General features: G+C 38.9%; 1 protein-coding gene across 1 annotated transcript in view; it reads left to right on the top strand.

The window, feature by feature from the left end:
- BCO2 (beta-carotene oxygenase 2) overlaps window positions 1-18,255 on the top strand; it is a 37,377-nt gene extending 19,122 nt beyond the window's left edge. Inside the window, exons 8-12 of the mRNA XM_027847332.1 lie at window positions 2,328-2,495; window positions 10,852-10,989; window positions 16,164-16,346; window positions 16,866-16,976; window positions 17,867-18,255. Coding sequence (XP_027703133.1) covers window positions 2,328-2,495; window positions 10,852-10,989; window positions 16,164-16,346; window positions 16,866-16,976; window positions 17,867-17,983 — 717 coding nt within the window. The 3' untranslated portion in view covers window positions 17,984-18,255. The remainder of the gene's footprint in view (window positions 1-2,327; window positions 2,496-10,851; window positions 10,990-16,163; window positions 16,347-16,865; window positions 16,977-17,866) is intronic.
- Window positions 18,256-22,162: the final 3,907 nt, after the last annotated feature.

Here is a 22,162-nt window from a genome sequence, read left to right as displayed (position 1 = left end):
AGGTTTGCTCCCATCACATTGGTTGGAACTCTTGGGGTGGATTTATGGGAGGACATAGGATCATAGGTGTACAGTTGGAAAGCACCATAGAGGTCATAGAGTCCAACCTCCTCATTTAAAAGATGAGGAAACTGAAGCCCAAAGAGGTTAGATGACCCAAGGTCACATAGATCATAAATGTTTGAGGCAGCATTTGAGCCCAGGTCTTCCTGGGTTCTCTAGAGTCACACAGGATACAATGAATAAGTTGTAATGTTTTGGGAAGGAATTCCCACACTGATATTATGTGGTATTGGAGAAAGCTAAGTGGCACAGTCGATAGAGTTCTGAACCGAGTCAAGAAGACCTGAGTTCAAACCCAGTCCCAACCCCTTCCTGGCTATGTGACTCTAGACAAGTCACTTAACCGCCAGCTGCCTCAGTTTCATCAAATGTAAAATGGGAATAATGGCATTTACCTGGTAGGGAGGTTATGAGGATCAAATGACATAATATTTGCAAAGCACTTAGCACAGTGCCTGGCACATAGTAGGTCCTTAATAAATGCTTATTAGAGGGGCAGCTAGATGGTGCAGTAGATAGAGCTCTGGTCTTGGAGTCAGAAGGACCTGAGTTCAAATGCGACCTCAGATACTACAAACTTATTGGCTGTGTGACCCCTGGCAAGTCACTTAACCCCAATTGCCTCACCAAGAAAAAAAAAATTGAGTTCCAGATAAATGCTTATTAGACATCCATTGGACCACTAGGACCATTTCTTACTCTCTCCTAGGAATTGCTAATCTTATCTCCTTTGAAACCATGGATTTTATCTATCTCCATGGCCTGGATTAAGTATTTGCACTTAATACAGTAGGTTGTGCATATTAGAATCACTTTAGGAAATGATTATATTAATCAGCTGAATCAATTAAAAGGACATCTGTGAACATTATCCTAGCAGTGCCTCTTCCCCATGGCAATTATTGCTGATGTAGGTATTGCATGTGTAGCAGTCTCATAACTTCCTCAGTTATCCACTGTTTAATTATAAGCTCTCCTAACTCCCTGGTATGATTACAACAATGCTTACAAAGTCTGGAGTTTCATCCTCCTGTTTCACAGTACTGGCTGATGATCAGGTCCACATTCTAGGTTTCTGTCCCAGAGGGCCATTAAAAATGTTAGGTTTCTTGGAACCCCTCGAATAATAGGAATTGTTTTTTTTTTTTAACATTTTTTTTTTTTTTGGCTAGGCAATGGGGTTAAGTGACTTGCCCAGGGTCACACAGCTAGTAAGTGTTACGTGTCTGAGGCCAGATTTAAACTCAGGTCCTCCTGAATCCAGGGCCGGTGCTCTATCCACTGCACCACCTAGCTGCCCCTGTTTTTTTTTTTTGTTTTGTTTTGTTTTTTGTAAGCATAGACCTACATTGTATATAGACCCAGAGATTTCTAGAGCAGAGAACCTGTGTGAGAGGGTGGTGGTTATGAGGATAGAGGTAATTTGGGCTCAAATACCTCTAGGAGACTGACAAATCAGAAAGTTACAGTAGCTGTTGTAGCTTCTGTGGGATGGTTCCGCTTGTACTTATTCTAGCATCAAAAAGGCAACCTATAACTGTTCTACTGTCTTTTAATGTGTAATCTTCTACCTGTCCAATGGACAGGTCTCATTCTAATTTTGTCCGTAGAACTTCACACTTCGAAAAGGCATAAATGGATGCTAATACATCTTTGTGCCTATAAATACTTTATTACCTATTATTTGTTCCTTGCTTTCTCCAGTTTTATCAACTAGGGGGTGGTGGAATGATGAAGAACAAAATCTACTGGTTCCTTTTATTTCATGTCTTCCTGACGGCACTGTTGACATTTCTGCAGCTTACCAAGGATGCCTGTTTGTCTGACCCTGCCTCTCGTGGGTTTATAACTTGTCCTAATTTGCTATTTTCTACATATATGTTAAAGATGTTCTCTATCAGATCATCTGGGTCATTGATGAGAATGTTGAACACACAGTCCTGAGCTATTTCTTGCAGGACCTGGCTATGTTTCTGTGGGCTACACTGACCCGACAATGTCACTTTTCTAAATAGAAACTTCAAACTCTTTGTGGTGGTTTTCTAACCCTATTTCTTCCATGTGAGGATGTGATACACAGCAGAGATATGGTACAGTCCAAGGATCCAGGACCAATGTCAGGATATGCTACCCCTAAGTTTGCCAGATCCGCCACACAATCACATCAACAGAACCCTAATTTTGATTTTCCTGTGTTTAAGCTATATGAAGCCTAGTGTCACAGAGAAGAAAAGCCCCTCACTTTTTGTTTTCTTTCTTTGCAGCTCCTTCCAGGAGTATTTTACAGTAAACCTTTTCTTAGTTTTCATCAAATCAATGCCTTTGAGGACCAGGACTGTGTTGTAGTGGATCTGTGTTGCCATGATGATGGTAGAATCCTGAATGCTTACCAGTTACAGAATCTATGGAAAGCAGGAGAAGCACTGGACCAGGTAAACTTTTGTTGTCATACGTGTAAGGAAAGAGAAAGCCCCACATGTAAGGAAGGAGAACAAGTGTGGTGGGGACAATAGCCTTGTGTGTAGCTTGAAGGGAGACAGAATAGACATCTAGACTCTTCCTCCTCCACCTTTCTCCAAGGAAGACTTTCATTCCCACCAGGAGGGAAGGCAGGAGGTTGGGACTGGAGGCTACCACTCCGCTCTCCTCAGAGAGCGGGTTTACCAGGCTAGAAGTACATATCTGCTCCCTTAAAGGTTGTTCATCTAGGAGATGTGATCAGTTAATTTTTGATCACTTTGTCCTTTTTTGGAGAGGAATGCTTTGCCTTTCATGAGGGGAGGAGCATTCATCTCTGCCAATAAGGAGAGTGTCCTTTACCAATGGGCTTTGGGAAAGATGTTACATTTCAGTGGCATTAAACCTGCCAGTACCAGGCTTAAGGTATAAAACTGCTTATTTCTTTCTTGGGAATTGCAGACCTACAAGGATTTGAAGTAATTTTGTAGCACTAAAGTCAGAACTACTTTTGTTTATTTAAGAGTTATATTCCAACTGCTCCCCCAAATGAATTTGAGGGACCTTATAAAATCAAGAAATAATATGGAATGGTGGATAGAATGCTGGCCTTGGGGTCAGGAAGGCCTGCATTCACATTCCACTTCTGACAGTTACTCTATGACTCTGGGCAGGTCACTTAACATGTCTAAGTTTTAAGCTCCTCCATAGGACTTACCTAATAATTTGCAGGTAGATTTTGCTCTGCAGTAGTGGAGGGACTTCCCCTACTGGATTGAAATTACAGATCCTTCTTATGTCTGTCCATCGATAAAATCAATCACAACACAAAATAGGATGACTAAAAATAAAAACAGAGCAAAATTAATTAAAAGGATCAGAGAATTAAATATTACTAGACACATGAGATGAATTGATTACTACAGCTGAGCACTGAATATAGCCATGCATTTCCCGGCAGCCAAAGGATAAAAGAAGAAACAGATTAGGTTGGGTAATTCTCATTGTACAACAAATGAAAACATACATGTTTATGCTTCGTGACTTCAAGGACTTGTTGGTAATTCATCCACTAATGCAGATCATAATCCCCTCTTGATTTTGTAAGTAGGGTTTATTTTTGGTTCAGGGATTTTACTGTGACTTCCAAAATTCATGATCTAGTGATTAACCTTCTGGAGATGAGCCTCTCTAAACTTAACTAGACTAGTCCTTGTATGACAGATAAGTAGAACATTGACCACCCCGCTCTTAAATTCTTTCCAGCTTGGTAGGGTATGTAGACCATATAGTCTGGTGGTACATAACCTTTGGCAACTCAGGGTCATCTCGATGTTACAGGCATCAGTGTTTGCCTTTTTCCTGGTACTTAAAGAGCAATTTGTACTCCTTAATTCAGCAGTCTCAAAAGAGCTTTCAAAAGTTATAGAACTGCAGAAAATTAGTGTTGTTAGGGACCTCCAGGTAAAGAGCAATAAACTGAGACCCAAAGATAAGTGACTTGCCTAAGGTTGCACAGGAAATTCAAGGGAGAACTGGAACTAGCACCTGGATCTCCTGGCTCCAAGTCCAGGCCTCCCTACTGTAGCACAGTGACTTTTCACTGTACACCCTGACCCTCCAGTGTACTTTGCTGCCTAAATTGTTGGTTTATGCTTGTAAGATATATGTGTGTGAGTTGTCTAAATTTATAGATGTAGCTCATGTGTGGCATGGACAGATATGATCTGAGGTTGGCCAACCTTTGCACTCAGGAGAAAGGCCACACCTGCATCCCCAGCTTATTAGCTGGGCAGTATCTCCTCTAGTCTGTAAGAGGGATGTTAGACTAGAAACATATCTATGTGCCACTCCTCAAATGTCTCTGTTCTAGGGGTACAGTAGGTTCAGAGGGAAAGCAGCTTCCTTGACTGCTCTTATGAGGGAGTATAGCCCTTAGCCTAACCTTACCAGCTCCACACCAAATGCTATTTACACAATACACACAAAATCACAAATGATGAATAGCAATTAAGTCCATCTATTCAAACAAAATAGCAAATTGAAATCTGAGTTCTACAGTTTTGAATATACCAGAGAATATTCAAGAGTAAGTGAGTCCTTCACCTGGGATTAAAATAAGAGTTCAGCTTAAACCAGGAGAGAAAATATTATCTCACCCAGGGGAAGTTCTTTCTCAGCAGTGTCTAGAATTGCAAGTCCCAGATGTTAAGGAACATGATGGGACCAGCTCCCATACATGTCTGCAGTTTGGGGCAAGGTTGCAGGGTTGCAAGGAGAAGGTGGGATTCCAGTCTATCATTCAAATTATGTTTCTTAACTACCATCCAGGAGGTCTCCTGACCTTGTGTGTTTTTGAAATGTCTGAAACCAACCAAAGTAAGTCCCTTATGGCAGGCACAGAAGTAAGTGCTCTAAATTGTCCCAGCCAATCAGGAGTCATACCTCCCACTGCTTACTATGATGGTATTTTCTCTCAAAACTGCTCCAGGCTTGATTGGAAGCCTGATTACACAATAAATCCAAGGTGGATTTTTCTGATAAGTTTTGACATGTTAATGTTGTGAGTGATACATATGCTTTAAAACAGGGATTCTTAACTTTTTTGTTGTTGTTATTGGTCCATGGACCCTTTTGGCAGTCTGATGTTGCCTATGGACCCCTTCTCAGAATGTTTGTTGCCTACATTCAGAGTTGAAAGAAATGCTAAATTTCAGTGAGAATTTAGTGAAAATAAAGATGTAATATTTTCCCCGTTTCATGGGCCTCCTGAAATCTACCCGTGGATCCCTTGAGGATCTGCAGATCCCAGGTTAAGAACCTACTGCTTTAGAAAGAAGCACAGAGAATGCAAAGGTGACATTCCATGGCAAAATTTGTGGAGCCTTGTATTCTTAACCGGACAGTGTGCTAACCCACTTCTCTATGGAGGGGATCTCGGAAGGTAAGGCCTATATTTTCCTTAAAAGGGGAACTCTGTCCCAGTACTCAGACAAATTCTTGGTTGAACGCCTATAGTTCTGCACCATGTAACATGAAGTACATTTTGAAGGACAGGTGTGAGTTGTCTGAACTATAGAAAGACCTTCTACGGACCCGAATAGGCTATCTTAGTAGAACTGTATCCTGACTGGTCTGCCAGGTTGAGTTAGCTGTCAATGCCTTCTCATGTAGTTGAATGAACTGACTTGTCAGATGGGATTATCAAGTATTGTCCTTTTAAATGTTGGAGGATGTCTGTCAAATAGAATGATTTTCATTTTGTTATAGTTGATGTGAAGATACTCCTTCTAACAACAATTAGCCAACAGGCTCAGCTGCTTCTTAAAAGTCTGCTCCTAATTAGAGATAATAAAGCTATGTAATCAGCATAGAGGCAGATGCTTGTTTTCCCATTTGCTGTGGCTAAAGGACATGTATCCAATTTATCAAATGACTGTCCCAGTTATTTAAATATAGATTGTAATAAGGTGTGGACTGGGTCAGAACCTTGTTATATGACATTTTGGATTAGCAGTTCATTTATCTTTAAATTGTTCCACCCTATCCTGATTTTATCAGTAGTATTATGATGTAAATTTTAAAGAAACATTACTAGACTAGGATTAATAATAATAGCTGGCAATTATATAGCTCTTTGAAGTTTACAAAATGATTTTCAGATATTATCTCATTTTATCCTCATAATAACCCAGGAAGCTAACAACACAGCTATTATTATCATTGTTTTACAGATAAGGAAACTGTAGCTGAGAGATGTTAAATGACTTGCCCAGGGTCCCACATCCATTATGTTTCTGGAGTCAGACTTGAACTCAGGCTTTCCTGATTTCAAAATGTGTGCTCTATCCTGTGTACCACCTAGCTGCCTCATTTTATTTATATCAAGATTAAATCATTTGCTTCATAGACAGTATTGCTGTCTGTCATGTGTAGGGCTGTTGTTGAACCTGATTGCCACAGGGAAAGCACCACTAGTTTAGGTGGGGAAAATGTTATGGACATGCAGAACTCATTGTAGTTAGTGTGGTGTAGTTGAAAGAGTACTGAATTTGGGGTCAGAGGATGTAGATTCAAGCCCAGGCTCTGCTACTTAGTACCTATATGACCTTGGATAAATCACTTAGCTTCTTTTGGTTTCAATTTGTTTATCTGTAAAAACAAAGGGATCAGACTAGATTATTTCTAAAAATCCTTCTCACTCTGAATCTATGATCCCTTCCAGTTCTAAATCCTTTGATTATCTCTATTTGTCCGGCTCAGAGACAATGAAATTCAGGGTCAGAAAAAGCTTCAGGGGAAAATGATCCCTTTAAACCAAGATTAGAGAATTATAGAATTTCAGGGTTAGATGGGCCCTTATAGAGGCTGTCAGCATAGGGGAGGGACAGAAGAAATGCAGTGAGGTAGAGATGGGAGGAGGGTATAGGGAGGACCACATGATGCACAGGCTAGAGTCTACCCCCAAGAGACTTCTGTGCTACTGAATGAGAACCCCTGGGATGAGACTGGATGAGTGCACTCTCACATTTACCCAGAGCTACTGCAGCCAGAGCATTTAAGGGAAGTAGTTAGAATAAACAGTGCTCATGTATGTCTGATAAATCTTGTGGGTGTGGCAAGTCAACATGGTTTTGGTGACTGAGAGGCTGTGGGTATGGTGTGTGTGTGTGTGTGTGTGTGTGTGTGTGTGTGTCTGTATGCTAGGCTGAGTGCCCTCCCTTTGGGAATAGCAGCCAAGGTAGCTGTACTTGTATCCCTATAGTATTGTGTATATGCATTGTGCCCAGAGATTTGTGTGTGTATGGATGTATGTATATATGTGTGTACATATACATATATATAAATAGAGGAAGAAAGAGAAAAGGAGAAAAAGAGAGAGAGAGAGAGGAAAGAGAGAGAGAGAGAGAGAGAGAGAGAGAGAGAGAGAGAGAAAGAATGATTTACCTAGAGTCAGTGGACATTATGTCCCTGAGAACACGCTCTCTTAACCATTACCTTGCCCTAAGGGAGAATTTGTGCCAGTAGTTGGGGAACCCAACAGACATAACCATCTCAAGCAATTAAATTATCAATAATATTGTCTCCTTGGTTACAGCTGTAAGTGAAATTTCCCCTAGAATTACTCTATGGATTAGTACACAGTATTATGAGATTATGAGGATAACTGGATTTGATGAGGCATTTTCCTCTTTGGTTCAGGCATGAGAAATACCCCATAGGGAAACAGTCTTCCCAATCCTGACTTTCTGTGGATAAAGCTTTGGCAGAACTAATTCCATTGTTGGTGTTCAACTTTGCTAAAATCATTGTCTGCTTTATTTGGAAAAAAAATGCTCTCTGCTGTGTTCCAGAAACCTGAAGCCTCCATCTACACATGATCAGGAGGGCTGTAGAGGCTCAGGCCTTTTAGGGTGGTCTTGTCAGGAAGCTGGATTGGGGTTGGAAGGAATCCATTCTTGCTATTTATATGAGGTAGTTTACAAGCTAAGCCATTAACGAGAACTGAATTCAGTATGGCTAGTCTGCCCTTGCTTTACCAAATTTAAGAAAAAAAAAATTGTTTATAAGAGAATTTCTGTAAAAATAATTCTAGATTATTAATATCCAAGTCTCTTGATTAGATGCTATTAAAGCATGAGAGGACAGTTAGAAAATCAGGATCTTTGCTTTTGCCTTCTCCATCTTGCCATATTCTAGGTTAAGATTTTAGTTATTGAAAAGTGTTAAAAATCAACGTCAGGGTAAAAAAAAAAGATTTCTCACTCTCTTTTGGGGATGGGATCTATGTGCTTCCACAAGACTGAAGTATTGACACCCCCTGGGGGTAGAAAGACTTCATTCATCTGGGAAGTGGAAACAGTTTAGCGTTTGGGCACCATAACAACCCTGTTCTCTCTACTGGTAGCATGTTCAAGTCTAGTCCAAGTGAGGATGAAGAGTTGGTAAGGAGTTAATCAGATGTACAACATTACGATAGCCTGTGCCTGAGGAGAGTGGGATCAGGGAAGGGTGAGGAGTTACCCCAAGAGGCTGAAAAATCAACTGAGAATAAATTTGGAAGAAAATTATAGGGAGAGAGGGACAGGTTGATTAAAACTGCCATAAACTAGATTCCACTTGGGATCAGGATTTTGATCAGTTATAGTACTCAAGAAAGAATGAGGCTGAAGATCTGAATTATGGACCCTCTAAGTAGGAAGGGACTTCAGAGGCCATCACGTACTTTCCATACTTGAACAAGGATCTCCTTGGTAATCTGCCTGACAAGTTGTCATCCAGCAGTTGCTTGAAGATCTGTCTTGAAAGGGAATTTTTTACCTCCTGGGGCAGCCCATTACATATTGAAGAGTTCTAAATGTTAGAAAGTTTTTTTTCCCTTAAATGGAGCCTAAATCTACCTCTTGCCAGCTTCCACTTATTGCTTCTAGTTCTGCTGCCTGGGGCTGGACAGTTTGAGAACTGGACAGGAATTAAAAATTGAGAAATTGGACAGAAATGGAGGCACCCAACAGGGGTATTGTTACCTACATCCTGAAACTCTTTATTTAGAAGAATTCCTACTTTAGGAGTTGAAAAGAATAAGAGAATTCTTTTGTCATATTGAGAGGTAGATCAATTTACTTTTATTTATTCTAATAAGCATTCTAATGCCTTAGTTAAGGATCCTCTATTCTGCCCACCTCCAAAAACCCTTAAAGAAAGATTCAGAACCACCTGAATTATTTTCTAAAATTAAACATGTAGAGAGATTGCCTTGGGGGACTTTGCCTGGATATCATTTCCCACCCAGATCCTTCTTAGTCCATGCTATGGGTTGATTAGGAGTCCTGGTTGTTGTCAGAAAGTTAGGTAGGTTGGAGAACATGGTTTCAGTTTGTGAATGTTTCACTATAGAGACTGATTGGGGATATAAGTAAACATCTCTGTTCTAATCTCTGCTCTAGTAGCTCTCCTGAGATATTCATGAAGCTGGGCTTATTGTTTTCTTTGGGCATGGGTTGGGATGGGGAAAGTGTAGCCTGTAATTTTTCAGAGTTCCCAAGAGCTTTGTGATGTTAGGTGTGGGAATGGATACTTCCTTCACAGGGCAGCCTAGTAGTCTGGGATGGGAGGTGGGGTGGGCAGCATTTAGGAGTGAGAGTGGAGAAGGAGATTTGTTCCTGGCTGCTAAATGAACCATTCATGAACAAAATCACTGCATCTGGAATCAGAGAACCCAGATCTGAATCCCGACTCTACTACTTACCATATGTTGGATTTTGGGTAACCTCTTTAGGCAACAATTTACTCATCAGCACAGTAAGAGTGAACTGGATGATCTCTAAAGGACCCTTCCAGTTCTAAATCCTTTGATTTACTTTGTTACTTCAAGTTGCCTGTATAAAACTTAAAAAATAACTTTAAAATGCAAAGAAATAAAATGAAATAAGATACAATGAAAACATAACAACGATAACAAAGTACAAATTCTAAAAAGATTAACAGGACCACTAATGGCCCAGCAAGATCCTCTGTCTAAAGTGGCTAAAGTCAGTGTCCTAAGATAGTGGTTCTCAAAGTGTGATTCAGGAGCCCTGGAGTGTGTGTGTGTGTGCCTATTATTTTCAAAACAATACTTACATGTTTTAATTTCCAATATGGTAAATACTGATAGATATACTTCACATAAATATTTTTTGGAGAGTTAATTTTTAAGAGTGCAAAAGGGTCCTGGAATTAAGACAGTTGAGGAGATGAAGTTCGATTTCTTTACAGAGAGAAACTTTGAAAGTCTCTAGGGATCAAACACCAAGCACCTTGGATATACAACGGTGGTGAAATGCCTTGTCTCTCCCTTTTTGACATTACATGCCCTAGAAGGGCGAGATAATTATCAGTTAAGGCAAAGTTCAGTTGTTCCACGAGTCATCCCCATGCAGTTCCAGAGCAAATAGTAAACAATACTAGCTCCAGTACTTGGTGTCACAACAACCCCTAAAGTTAAAGAATGTATCCATTATTTACTTGCCTGTTTTTTATCCAGTCTAGTTGTTTAAAACATGGTGATTCAATTTTAAATTATTGGCAACTTGAATACAATTAGAACTTTCTAGTATTTAAAACGTGGGTGGAGGAAGGAGAAGAGTTCTTGTCAGGCTGTAGGCCACCTTTTCGCAGGTGAGTGTCCAGGAAGTCAAAAGAGAGGGTATGTCTAGCACTGTGCTATGCGCATAGTAGGCATGCATTTAGTAACTGATGAATGGATAGGCATTAGACCATAACATATTTCCATGAGGTAGCAAAGTGCTATTCCGTTTCATTAACGATAACTCCCCTTTTTCTTAACAGGTCTACAACTCAGTGACAAAAGCTTTCCCCCGAAGATTTGTTTTGCCTTTGGGTATCAGCACAAAGGCCTCAGTGGGACAGAACCTCAGTCCATTGACCTATTCATCAGCTACTGCTGTGAAACAGGCAGATGGGAAGGTATTTTGTGAAGGCATATTGATTAAAATTTTGGTCTTTGGGAGCAATACATACATACATACATACATATGAGGGCATTATATATTATATATTTATTAGTATTTAGTGTAGATAAATCTTATATATATCTATACTGTACACTAATATATACATATATGTATATAGGTGTGTATATGTACATATATACATATATACATACTAACATTACACACACATATACACACGATAATTGCTGGATGGCTTGGTGCCTAGTAGGTTTCATAAAATGAAACCTGGAAGAGTAGGGTCATTCTCTTAATAAGAATGTTACTCCCATTCTCTTGTGGCTGGGCTGGGGTGAACACTAGATACTTGTTGATCCACGTAATGTTACAGTGTCATGCTGTGTTGCTTATCTTCAGATCACCACATATAATTGATGTCAGGGGTGGGGTAGAAACAATGCAGAAATCACATAAAAGTCTTATGCCTGTGGTGTGTCTAAGACCTGAGGCTGACACTGATTAGCACCACTATGGTAGGACTGCTCCAATTTCTTTAAATTTATATGTCCAGAGCCTTTGTTCTGATGAGAATCACCATCACCACCACAACCAGTTAACAGATTGACTGATGAAAGGTATATAATTTTCAGTTCTCTAACATTTTTCGTGGCTTTTATATAAATTCCAGAAGTAAGAATAGTTTAGAAAGTGTTGATGTGGTATAGGGGAAAGAGTATTCAATTTGGAGTCAGAAGACCAATCAGTCAACCAAACAAGCAATAAACATTTATTAAGCCCCTACTATGTGCCAGGCACTGTGCTCAGCTCAGGGAATGAAAAAAGAGGCAAAAGACAGTCCCTGCCCTCAAGGAGCTTACAACGGAATGGACTAGGGTTCAATACCCACCTGTGTCAACTACATGCATGACTTTTTGATTAAGGGTTTTTCATAGAATCATTTTGGACCTCTGTTTCCCCATCTGTAAAATGAAAGTGTTGGCCTAGATCATTGGGTTTTAATTAAAATAGAGAGAGATCTCTGCCAACCACTGATTGACTTAGAAAACCACATGAACATTATCTATGTTGTAATGTATTTTTAATTTGTTTTGTTAAACATTTCCCAACTACATTTTAATCTGGTTTACCATCCTGGAGAGTTTTGCTGCTTTGACACCTCTAGCCTAGATGACTTCTAAGATTCCTTTCAGGTCTAAAACTATGACCTTCTGATAAAATATGACCAGAAAGTTCAGTTTCCAATTCATTTTCTAAACCCTGGAGTATTTCAGTCAACTCTCTAAAAATCTCTGTGCCAGAAGACAGAAACCTGATTCATACAATCATTTTTAAAAACAGATTTTTATTGATATCTTCTTTACATCATGCATTCCCTCACCCCTTCTTCCTAGTCATCCCTTAAAACAAAGAATTTTTTTAAAAGAGGAAGAAGAGAAAAATAATTCAGCAAACCTGATCAACATATTAAAAGATCTGCTGTTACATGCAGTATTCCACATTCATGGGCCCCCACATCCTCCACCTCTGCAAAGGAGTGGGAAAGAAAAAGAAATGTTTTCATATTTCTTCTTTGGAACCAAGCTTGTTCTTTGTAATTCTGCAACATTAAGTTTCAATTATTGTGTAGTTGCTCTTTTCATTTACATTGTTATAGTCACTTTGTATATTGCTTTCCTTATTCTGCTTACTTCTCTTTTCCAACAGTTTATGTAAACCTTCCACAATTGTCTATTCATCATGTTTGTTGTTTATTACAGCATAGGAATATTCCATTGAATTCATGTACAACAATGTGTTTAGCCATTCCTCAATCAGTGGGCATCTACATTGTTTCAGTTCTTTGTTAATGACCTCCTTGTGATAGATACTTAGTGGAATCTCTGGGTGGAAGGTTGTAGGCATCTTAGTTATTTTATTTGCATAATTCCAGATTGTTTTCCAGGATGGTTGTACCAATTCATAGCTCCACCAGTAATACATTAATGTGCCAGTCTTCTTACAATCTTTACAACACAGACTATTTTGACTTTTTGTCAGTCTTTGCCAATTTGGTAGAAATGAGGTAAAGCCTCAGGGTTGTTTTGATTTGTATTTCTCTTATTGGTGATTTGAAGTATTCTTTCATATGGTAGTTAACAGTTTGCAATTTTTCTTTGGAGAACTATTTGTTCATAATAACATAACAATTCATGTTACCCAACCTCACCTGGGCCCTCATTGCAGCATGGTAGACCTTTTATTCTCCCATAATTGATTCTTTATCTCACTCCTCATAGTAGCTATTCCAAACCTTCTCTTTCCTCCTTAGGCCTTCTGAAAGTCCAAAAGTTCTGAAAGAGGTGTAAAGGTTAAGTGGCTTGCCGAACTTCACATAGCTAGTAAGCACAGACTAAAAGCAGGATTCAAACTCAGGTCTTCCAGACTCCAAGTCCAGCAGTCTATCAACTATGCCACTTAGCTGGATTTCAAACTCTCAGTTTATCTACTGTTTTCTTCCTCCTGCTTTCAAACATGCCCAAGTCTTTCTAGTCCTTAAAAAAAAAAATATTTGCTAAACGATTACGCTATCACATATTATCCAATATCTCTTTTCCCTTCCTCTCCTCTCCCTTTCTTCTAGAAAAAGCTGCATATACTCATTGTCTCTACTTCCTTTTCTCTCATTCACATTTCAACTCTTTATAAATCTGTCTTCCCACCTCATCACTCAACTGAAACTCCTAAGTTATCATCAGTGATTTCTCAACTGCCCAGTCTGGTGGTCTTTTCTTAGTCTACATCCTTCTTGACTCATCTGCTGCACTTTACACATTCTCCTTCTGGACAGTCTTTCCTCTCTGGGTTTTAGTGATGCCACTCTCTCCTGGTTCTCTTCCTACCTGTGTCACCATTCCTTTTTAGGCTCTTGCCAGCTCATCACGTAAGCCCTTTTTTCTTTTCCTTATACACTCTATCATTAGATACTGGAGATTTAATGATCATCTCTAAGTAGATGACTCCCACATCTATTTGTCTAGCTCTGGTCTCTCCCCTGAGTTTTAATCCATCTTTACCAATTGGCTATTGGATATTTCATATTGGATGTCCCAGGGGCCTCTTAAATTCAACATGTCCAAAATTGAACTCATTAGCTCCACCCTCCCCTCTTAAAAACTTCCCTATTTCTAGCAAAGGCACTATCATTCCAGTCTCCTAGGTTTGTAACCTGGGCTTTATTCTGGCTTCCTCACTCTCTCTCACCTCACATACCTAATCAGTTGCCAAATGTTGCCATTTCTATCTTCTCATCTCTTGTATCTGACCCCTTCTTTCCATTCACACTAGTTCAGGCCCTCATCATCTCTAGCCATCACCTCTATTGCAACAGCATCCTAATTGGTTTTCCTACTTCAGGTCATTCCTGTCCATCTTACACATTGCTGCTAAAGTAATTTCCTCCTTCCTTCTTTCCTTTCCTCTTTCATTCCCTTCCCATCCTTTTCTTCTCTTCCTATATCGCCTAGGCTGAAAGTACAGTGGTCACTCATGGGCCAAATCCAATGCTGATAAGCACAGAAATTTAAACTTCCTTTCATTATTTTTTACCTGAGCAGGTTTACTCCCACCCCCACATTAGGCCACCTGTCTTGTCTCCCAGAGACTTACAATGTTGATGCCAGACTTACCACAGGTATGTGATAAGGCTGCAGCCCTACTGCAGTTCAGAACTCCTGAACTCAAGGAATCTACCAGCCTCAGCCTCCTTTAATAGCAAGGATTTTAAGTGTAAGATATCACACAAAATCAAAGCAATTTTTCTTAAGCTTAGATCTGACCATGTGACTCCTCTTTTCCCAGTCAACCAAATCCAGTTGTTTCTTGGATAAACTATGAACTTCTCTGTTTAACTTTTAAAGCCCTAATAAGTTGACCCCAATCTATCTTTCCAGCCTCATTAGACATTGCCCCCAAATGGCCTACTCTCCCTTCTTCACACATGACACTCCCATCTCCATGACTTTGCAGCAGCTATCCTTTATTCTTGGAATGTACCCCCTCCTTACCTACACCTCATGGAGGCCTCTTTTCCTTTAAGATACAAGACAAGCATGACCTTCTACACAAAGGCTTTCCTGATTTCTACTAACTGCTAGTGTTTCCCCTCCCAAAGTACCTTGTATTTAACCACTTTGCATAATTTTATTCATTATTTTTATTCATTAGATACTTAAACTACCTATATACATACACACACTTGTCTCCCCCATTAAATATAAGTTTCTTGTGAATAGGGATTATTTTTTTTTGTACTTAGGTCCCCAATGCTTGGCACATAGTAGATGCTTTATAAATACTTATTAGAGTAATTGATATTCTTTGAACACTTTTCTTTTGAGGAACAGTTTTTTGATCTCATTTATTTCTGTTACTTATCTCTATCTCTTAGATATCAAATCCTTATAAAAGACTTTTTTTGATATAAAGATTTTTCCCCAAGTTAATTACTTCTTTTCTTATCCTAGATACTTTACTTTTATTTGTGCCAACTTTATGTAATCAACATTATCTACTTTATCTTTTGTAATGGCCTTTGTCCCTTGTCTGGTTAAGAATTCATCCCTATTTGTAACTATGAAAAGTATGAGATCTGCTTCTCTTGCAGTTTTTTTCATGGTATGATCTTTAACATTCAATCATCTTATCTTATTTTCCTATCTTATTCTACTCATTTTGAATTTATTGTGGAATATGGTGTAAGATGTTGGTCTAAGTTTAATTTCTTCCAGACTGTTTTTCAGTTTTCTCAGATGTTCTGATCAAATGGAGAATTCTTTCCTAGGTAATTTATATCTTTGGACTTGGCAAACATTGGATTAATATAAATTAAGTTATTTTTTATTCTTCCTTATTTTGTCTGTCCCATTGATCTACTTTTCTATTTTTAACCAGTACCAGGTTGTTTTGGTTATTATTGCTTGATATAGTTTGAGGTCTGGAAGTGCTATTCCCTCTTCATTTTCTTTTAAGTACTTCGCTTGATTTTCTAGATGTTCCTCAGTGAATTTTGTTATTCTTTATCTAGCTCTGTAAAGTATCCCTTTGGTAGTTTGGCTTGGCATTAAATCTGTAAGCAAACTTTGGTAGTATTGTTAGACTAGTCCTATATGTGTCCTTTGGGGTCTCTTCTAGATCTGGTGCTCTCATGAAAATCTCTATCACGAGGATCTGGAAGAGGAAGGGGGCATAGAATTTCCCCAGATCAACTATGGCCAACGCAACGGCATGAAGTACCGATTCTTTTACGGCTGTGGCTTTCGGCACCTAGTAGGAGATTCCCTGATCAAGGTTGATGTTGTGACCAAAAAACTGAAGGTGAAAACATGTGGAAATCTCCTTCATTTCCTTAAAGCCCTCAAGACCTATTCTGTTATTTAGCGTTAAAAAAATAAGATAGCTGCTAAGATGTTTTAATTTTTAAACAGTCCTATCACCTACTATATTTGAGAGACATGAAATCCCCACTGGAATAAAGATTAAGAATTTATTTTTTTTCAAAGAATGTAAACAGAACACCAGAGTACCAAAAAGTTATTTCATGGTTGGTATTTGGAGACAATAGTAGGATTAAACTATTAGGACAATTCCATTTCAGGTTGGCAAGACAAAAATTATGTTGACTGATGATATTTGGGTCTAGGAAAGCATATTTCTTCTCCCCCACCCTACTTTTTTTCCCTTCTCCTCACTTCCCCACCAATGCTAGGATCTAATTTAGTAAATCTAATTTTTTGTGTGTATTAGAATGCCATTGTGGGAACCAGTTAGGCTGGGAGTGAGAACAGCCACATATAAGTTCCAACTGGCCACTAACTTCTTTATCATATATCCCAGGTGTGGAGAAAGGATGGATTTTATCCCTCAGAACCTGTTTTTGTTCCAATACCAGGATCCAGTGAAGAAGATGGCGGGGTTATTCTTTCTGTAGTGATCACTCCCAACCAGGTAACTATGTTTCCTTATTGTTGGTCAAGATAAAAAAAAGTTTAAACAGTTCAAAGCTTGGAATTAGTGATTTCACTCACCTTCAGTAGAGGGTAGGGACTAATTTCATTTTTAAAATTTGTATCCCCTATGCCCAGTGCAGTGCCTTGCAAGTATAGGTGCTTAATAGTTGTTTACTAAATTGAGTTGAGTTAATGTTTAGTTGATATAACTCCCCCAGACCTTCCTGCCTTTCATCTTCTCTTTCTTTCAGTCCCAACCCAGTAGCCACACTGCCCTTTTCTTATCTTTTTTTCATGGAATTGACATAGCTATGTTACGTACAGTTCTGCCAATTTATATAAATCAATCAAGATTCATTAATTAAGCACTTATCATATATGAGACACTGCTAGGTAGTTTCATCAAAACAGCAAAGAATCTTACACCCTAAAACATGGCATGGCAGCTCTAAAATGCTTGATATTGATTATAGTCTGCTCAGTGCCTTTCAAGTGCCTTGAATGCCCTCTTTCCTCTTTTTTTTTTCTCATTGAATTTCTACCTGTCTTTAAGGCTTAATTCAAATACTAACTTCTTCATGAAACCTTCCTGGAATGCAATGTTGGTAACAACCTTTCACCTTAGACCACAGGTAGCACTGTTTTGAATCTCTCTAATGCGCTTATCATGCAATTTTGTGTACTCTTGACCTATAAGATTATACGTTTTATGAGGACAGAAGCTGGTTTATCTAAACTTTATACCTTCTGCCAGTGCTGTGCGTGGTATCCACTGCCCAGTCCAAACATTTGGGGATTTCTTATCTCTTGACATGAGCTGACTATACATTCCTTTTTCTTAGTTCCTCTTACTTTTAAGGAGAGCAAGAGTACTATTTTCTTTTCCAGAATGAAAGTACCTTTCTGCTGGTACTGGATGCCAAGACCTTTGAAGAGCTGGGCCGAGCAGAAGTGTCTGTGGCAATACCCTATGGCTTTCATGGAACCTTTTTTCCCAAGCAGTAGGAACACTGTCACAAGGCCATGATGACCAAGAGGGAAATGGAAACACCCTGATACATCGGCACCCAGAGACACATCCTATTTCTTCCTCATTCAGTCAGTCATCAATCAATCAATGTATACATACAGTTCCTGCCCTCAAGGAGCTTATAATCCATTCCAAGCACCATGTACCACAGCTATGAAAGTAGTCTGTTGTCTTGGCCTTCTAAACAATGGACACTGGAGAGTAACTTTGAAATTAAAAGTACCACTCATAGTGGTATAATTTCGCATGCTCAGAGTGCTTTTACTTTAACACTAGGTGGCTTGAAAATATTAAGCTGAATATCAATATCTCACATTTATATAGCATTTTAGTCTTTAAAATTAATTTTCATTTTTTCTGAACTTAACAAACACTAAATAGAATGAATATTTCATATAGAAAAAGAGGATTGTATATAAAACTGCAGGTTTCATAAACAATATGTTTATATATTATACAATATATGTATATACATACACAACATATGTATACACACACACATAAAGCTCTCTCTCTTTTGTATAACTTGCTTTTCTTTTTAAGTATTTAATAAGACCAACCTACAGCTTTCAAAGGGCAACAAGGTGGTACAGTGGACAGAATGCTGAGCCTGGAGTCAGGAAGACCTGAGTTCAAATCTGACCTCACATATTTCTGGGCAAGTATCTTAATTCTCTTTGCCTCAGTTTCCTCATCTGTAAACTGAGCTGGAGAAGGAAATGGCAAAACACTTTAGTATCTTTGACAAGAAAACTCCAAAAAGGGTCATGAAGAGTTGGACCCTACTGAAAATGACTAACAGCTTTCAAAGCTGTTCTACTTATTTGCTTTTTCTCTATTTATTGGAATTTTTAAAAAGGGCTCCTCAATGATCCTATTTTCTTTTATTTCTTTTTTCCTCCTACCTTATCCTTATCTCTCCTTTTTCACCTCTCCTCCCCATATTGGGGGGGGGGAATAGAAATAAAGTCCTTGTAACAAACACATAGTTAAGAAAAACAAATTCCCACATAGACTATGTCTGAAAATAGGCCATTTTACTGTTTATGTAGTACTTTAACATGCTGTAATAAAAATAATAATAATAATTCAAATTTATAGAGAGCTTTAAAGTTTGTAAATTGTTTTTCTCACAAAGGCCCTATGAGGTAGGTAGTATAAGTATTATAAGTATTATTATCTCCATTTTACAAAAGAAGAAATGAATTCTGAGATGTTAAATGCTTCATCAGTCATTAATCACAAAATTAAGTTTGCTAGTCAGGATGTGAACTCATATGTTTCTGACTTTACATTCACTCTACCCACCATAGCATAGCACACTGTCTCATTTTATCTTCTCTAGTTATATACATTCTCATATACATATCTTCACAACAGTCATATAAGGTAGATAGGGATAATTTGCTATCTTTATTTTACAGTTCTTAGAATTGGAACTAGAAGGGATCTTGGAAATTATTTAGTTCAAGTCCCTCAGTTTATAGGTAAGGAAACTGAGGACCAGAGAAGAAAAGCGATTTGCCCAAGCTCATAGATAATAAGTAGCAGAACCTGGATCTAAGTCTGGATCCTCCTGTGCTCACTCAATTTCATGTCTTTTCCAGAAGCCTCCAATATATTGGATAGAACACTTGTGGTGAACTTCTGGAAGGACATAGGATTATAAAAGCATTTTAGTGCCAGAAAAGACTTTATAGGCCTTGGAGTTCAACCCCCTCATGTTAGAGATGAGGAAAAAGAGGCACAGAAAGAGTGATTTGTCCAGGATCACAGAGCTAATTATTATTTAAAGGAGGATTTGAACTTAGGTCTTCCTAACCCCAAGCCCAGTGCTCTATACCGTGTTGGCTCAAAGAGTTCCACAGGACAGGGAGGCATGGATAGGTTCCAATTTGTGTTGTTTGGGGGAGGGGAGGGAGATAGGATGGGCTCCTAAACTGATGAGATTATAGTTTCTTTTGAAAGCTACAAATTATCAGCTAGCAAGTTGTAAACCTAGGATTCAAAGTATATGTCTTCTAATAAGACCAGAAGCCTACTTTTTCTGTTTCCAAATGCTTCTATTTGTCTTTCTATCATACCAGGCTACCACTCACCTCACCTTTTCATTGGTTATGTACAGCACCCCTAGGCAATACAAATAATGCAAGCAAAATTAAACCATATTGTTATCATCATGGATAAAGAAAGGATGATGTCTCTGGGGGTTGGAATTGGGAAGGAAGAGAAAAAATACAAATTATTACTATTTTGACTATTACGCATCTGAAAATTAATTTCTACTTTCCCATCTTTGCCTTCTCCTCTCCTTAACAACTGCCTGAATTCATACCATCTACTATGTGTCTGTAAAATCATTCAGAGAACATCGTTATTGTCCCCTAAGACCCTGTGTTCTATAGGGACCAAAAGCAGATAAAGATAAAACAGTAGAGGGGATTCCAAAAGAGACCTTAATTTATAAGGGATGTAAGGACAAGGCAAACAAATCCAAAACAGGTGAGCTGTCTGTGAATCTTGTCAATTCTACCTCTTCCCATCAAACACATCTCCTGCACACTCCCCAAACTCACTTTTGGCATGGTGTAATGCGGTACTGCAGAACTGAGGTAAGCCACAAGCACCTTTAAAATTAACCCACTTCTGAGACTCACTTTTAATCTCTAAAGAGACTGGAAACTACCCTTCAGTAATAGCTTTCTCAATTATAATTCTGTCTTGACAGAGTTGGGCAGCAGGGGGCACCACAGGCCACATAATTCCTGAATTTCCATTTACACTATTAACTTGGCTACTGTATTTCTCCTTGGCTAAAGAGCAGTCAAAACACTTGGCTGATGACGCCAACTGCCTCCAGGAACCCCTCCCCTGCTCATTTGCAAAATATTTCATATGTAAATGGAATGTATAAAAAAACCCTTTCAATTAGCTGCTTTGCTGAACATGTGTACAAACTCAAAGAAACTTGGATCCATAAGATTTAGAACTGGAAGGAAATTTGGAAATCATTTGATCCTAGCGATCATCTAGTCTAACTCTCTTATATTACAAATGAGGAAACGGAGACCCAAGAAAGTTAAGTGATTTGTCCAAGGTCACGCAGGAAATTAGAAGCAGAGCCAAGATTCAAAGGAGCTAGGTCTTTTAGCTCCAGATTCAGATATCTTTCCATTGCATTACATCACCATCTCTGGGGTATAACTAACTCCTGTTTGGGATTAAAAGAAAGTAGAGACGCAACTATAAGACAGTGGGACGGAGTGGGGAAGGAAATAATTTTAATTGTTGTTGTTCAGTTGTGTCTGATTCTTTATGACCCCTTTAGGGTTTTCTTGGTAAAGATCCTGGAGTGGTTTGCCATTTCCTTCTCCAGCTCATTTTACAGATGAGGAAACTGAGGCAAACAGAGTGAAGTGACTTGCCCAGGGTCATACAGCTAGTAAGTGTCTGAAGCCAGATTTGAACTCAGGAAGAGGAGTCTTCCTGACTCCAGGCCTGGCACTCTATCCACTGTGCCACCTGGCTGCCTTAATTTTAATACATCTATTAATATTATACATCATTAATATAATGGGGCAGCTAGGTGGCACAGTGGATAGAGTGCCAAGTCGAGTCAGGAATCCAAAATTAAAATTCTTCCTCAGATACTTACTAGCTATGTGAGCTTGGGCAAATTACTTAGCCCCTGTTTACCTCAGTTTTCTCATTTGTAAAATGCAGATAATAATAACACCTGCATACCAGGTTTGTTGTGAGTATTGAATGAGATCACTGTAAAGCATTTAGCACAATGCCTGGCACATAAAATGGGCTATATAAATGCTAGCTATATTGTTAATGTTGTTATTATTATTATATCTGGTGGTCTCAGATATTATTGTGTCTGAGACATCAGTCTCAGAAAAATAGAGTAGCCTTGTTGCACCTTGTTGATATTCAGAATAGTAGCCACCCTTTCCTACCAAGCCAGTTTTCAGCCTTTTCTCTTCCCCACCCAAAGTTTCTCCTCCCTAGCCCTATAATAACCAACAAAATTATGGGGCTAGGGCGTTTCCTAAGAAATAGCAGCCTTGGGGCAGCTCGGTGGCGCAGTGGATAGAGTACTGGCCCTGGATTCAGGAGGACCCGAGTTGAAATGTGGCCTCAGACAC

The sequence above is a fragment of the Vombatus ursinus genome, unplaced genomic scaffold (assembly GCF_900497805.2).
Source record: "Vombatus ursinus unplaced genomic scaffold, bare-nosed wombat genome assembly UNPS02015398.1, whole genome shotgun sequence".
Taxonomy (NCBI): domain Eukaryota; kingdom Metazoa; phylum Chordata; class Mammalia; order Diprotodontia; family Vombatidae; genus Vombatus; species Vombatus ursinus.
This window is presented reverse-complemented; position numbering and strand designations above follow the sequence as displayed.